The sequence below is a fragment of the Terrapene carolina genome, unplaced genomic scaffold (genome assembly GCF_002925995.2).
Source record: "Terrapene carolina triunguis isolate 2854851 unplaced genomic scaffold, T_m_triunguis-2.0 Scaffold168, whole genome shotgun sequence".
NCBI lineage: Eukaryota > Metazoa > Chordata > Testudines > Emydidae > Terrapene > Terrapene triunguis.
Window position 1 is genome coordinate 234,120 of NW_020664519.1, and position 1,436 is coordinate 235,555.

At 58.1% G+C, this 1,436-nt stretch overlaps 1 protein-coding gene across 1 annotated transcript in view; it reads left to right on the forward strand.

The window, feature by feature from the left end:
- Window positions 1–805: 805 nt before the first annotated feature.
- LOC113406969 (capping protein, Arp2/3 and myosin-I linker protein 2-like) overlaps window positions 806–1,436 on the forward strand; it is a 105,478-nt gene continuing 104,847 nt past the window's right edge. The window contains 1 exon segment of the mRNA XM_026653895.1: window positions 806–845. Coding sequence (XP_026509680.1) covers window positions 806–845 — 40 coding nt within the window.

Sequence of the window (1,436 nt, forward strand, 5' to 3'; positions counted from 1 at the left end):
GTGCCCTTGGCAGGCTGAGCTGAGGGCAAGTTAAGGGGGAGCCGCTTTTTGTGTCCTGAGATGTGAGCAGCAAAGCAGGAGTTCAGGAAACCCCCTCCCCACCCCACCTCTCCCCACTGGAGATCTCAGCCTGGGCTGTGGGGAGGGGGCCCATCAACAGGGGCTCAGCCTGCGCCTCACTTGATATCTGGAAAAAACTCTGCTCAAAAAGCCCGAAGGGCTGGACTAGCAGGGGGCTATGGGTGGGGCTGGAGGGTCAGTGTCAGAGCTGTGTGTGTGAGGGGAGCCGGGATTCAGGGGCAGCGGCAGCGTTATCTGTGTGGGGAGCCCCGGAGCGGAATAGCAGGGGGGCCGCGGGTCAGGATTGAGCTGTAGTGTGGGGGAGCTCAGGGCTCAGACAGCAGGGGGAAGGGGGAAGGAGAAATAACTGTTTCTGCACTTGCATTGAGCTCCTCTTCCCTGCCAAGCCAGAGCAGTTTGTGGGCTGCTGGCCCTGGTGTTTGTCTCCTCGGCAGGGCACTGTTGTTTCAGGTGAACGCCTGTCACCATCTCTGGGCCCGCGTGGGCTGCTAGCTTGGGCGGTTTCATTTCGCTCCACTTGCTCTCTGGCTGAATCTCGGCTGAGGGGCAGGAAGCGGCAGCTTGAGGGAGGAGGGGGTGCAAAGCAGCGGCACTACCGGTTGGTAAGTAACCTCATCGCTTCCTCTGAGCAGGGCCAGTTTCGTTCTGACTGCAGGCTGGGCTGAAAGATGCTGCTCTGGTAGCCCGTGCTGCTACCTTGGCCAGTCTGCCAGGAGCTCCAGAGATGGCTCTTTCCCCGGGAGGGATCCCATGCCACCTGCAAGGTAAGCAGCACCCTTTTCAGAGCTTCCCAGAGCCACTGAGGCCATGTGGAAGGTGGTGAGGCTTGGCTTGCTCCCTGCGTGCTCTCTGCATGCTTTGTCACGGGGGCCAACTGCACAGGATGGGAGCTGGGTCTTTGTTTCTTCATTTCTCCAGATGTTGTAGAGGGGAGAGCAAGGGGCTGGGACTCAGGACTCCTGGGTTCTCTCCTGGCTCTGATGCCGACGTACTGAGTGAGCTTGGGAAAGTCGCTAGGACCAAAATGTCCATTAATGTAGGGTGCCCAGCTTGGGCCATGCTCTTCAGAGGAGCTGACGATCCTATTGTTGCTAACGTGATTTACGGGTGTTCAGCCCCTCTGCAAACCGGGCTCTGAGTCCCAGCAGAGTCCTCGCAATCCACCCCCAAAGTGGCCGCTTTGGAGAACTTGGCCTTACCAGCATTTGGCTGAGCACAGGAGGGTCTGTCTGTAATGCGATAACTTTTGAACACCTCATCTGATCTAGGCCAAAGTTTCAGGGAATCTTCTTGGCGTCTGTGGGCAGAGCCCAACTGGTCCTCACCAAAATCAGAAGAATGGAAGGGGAAAACTG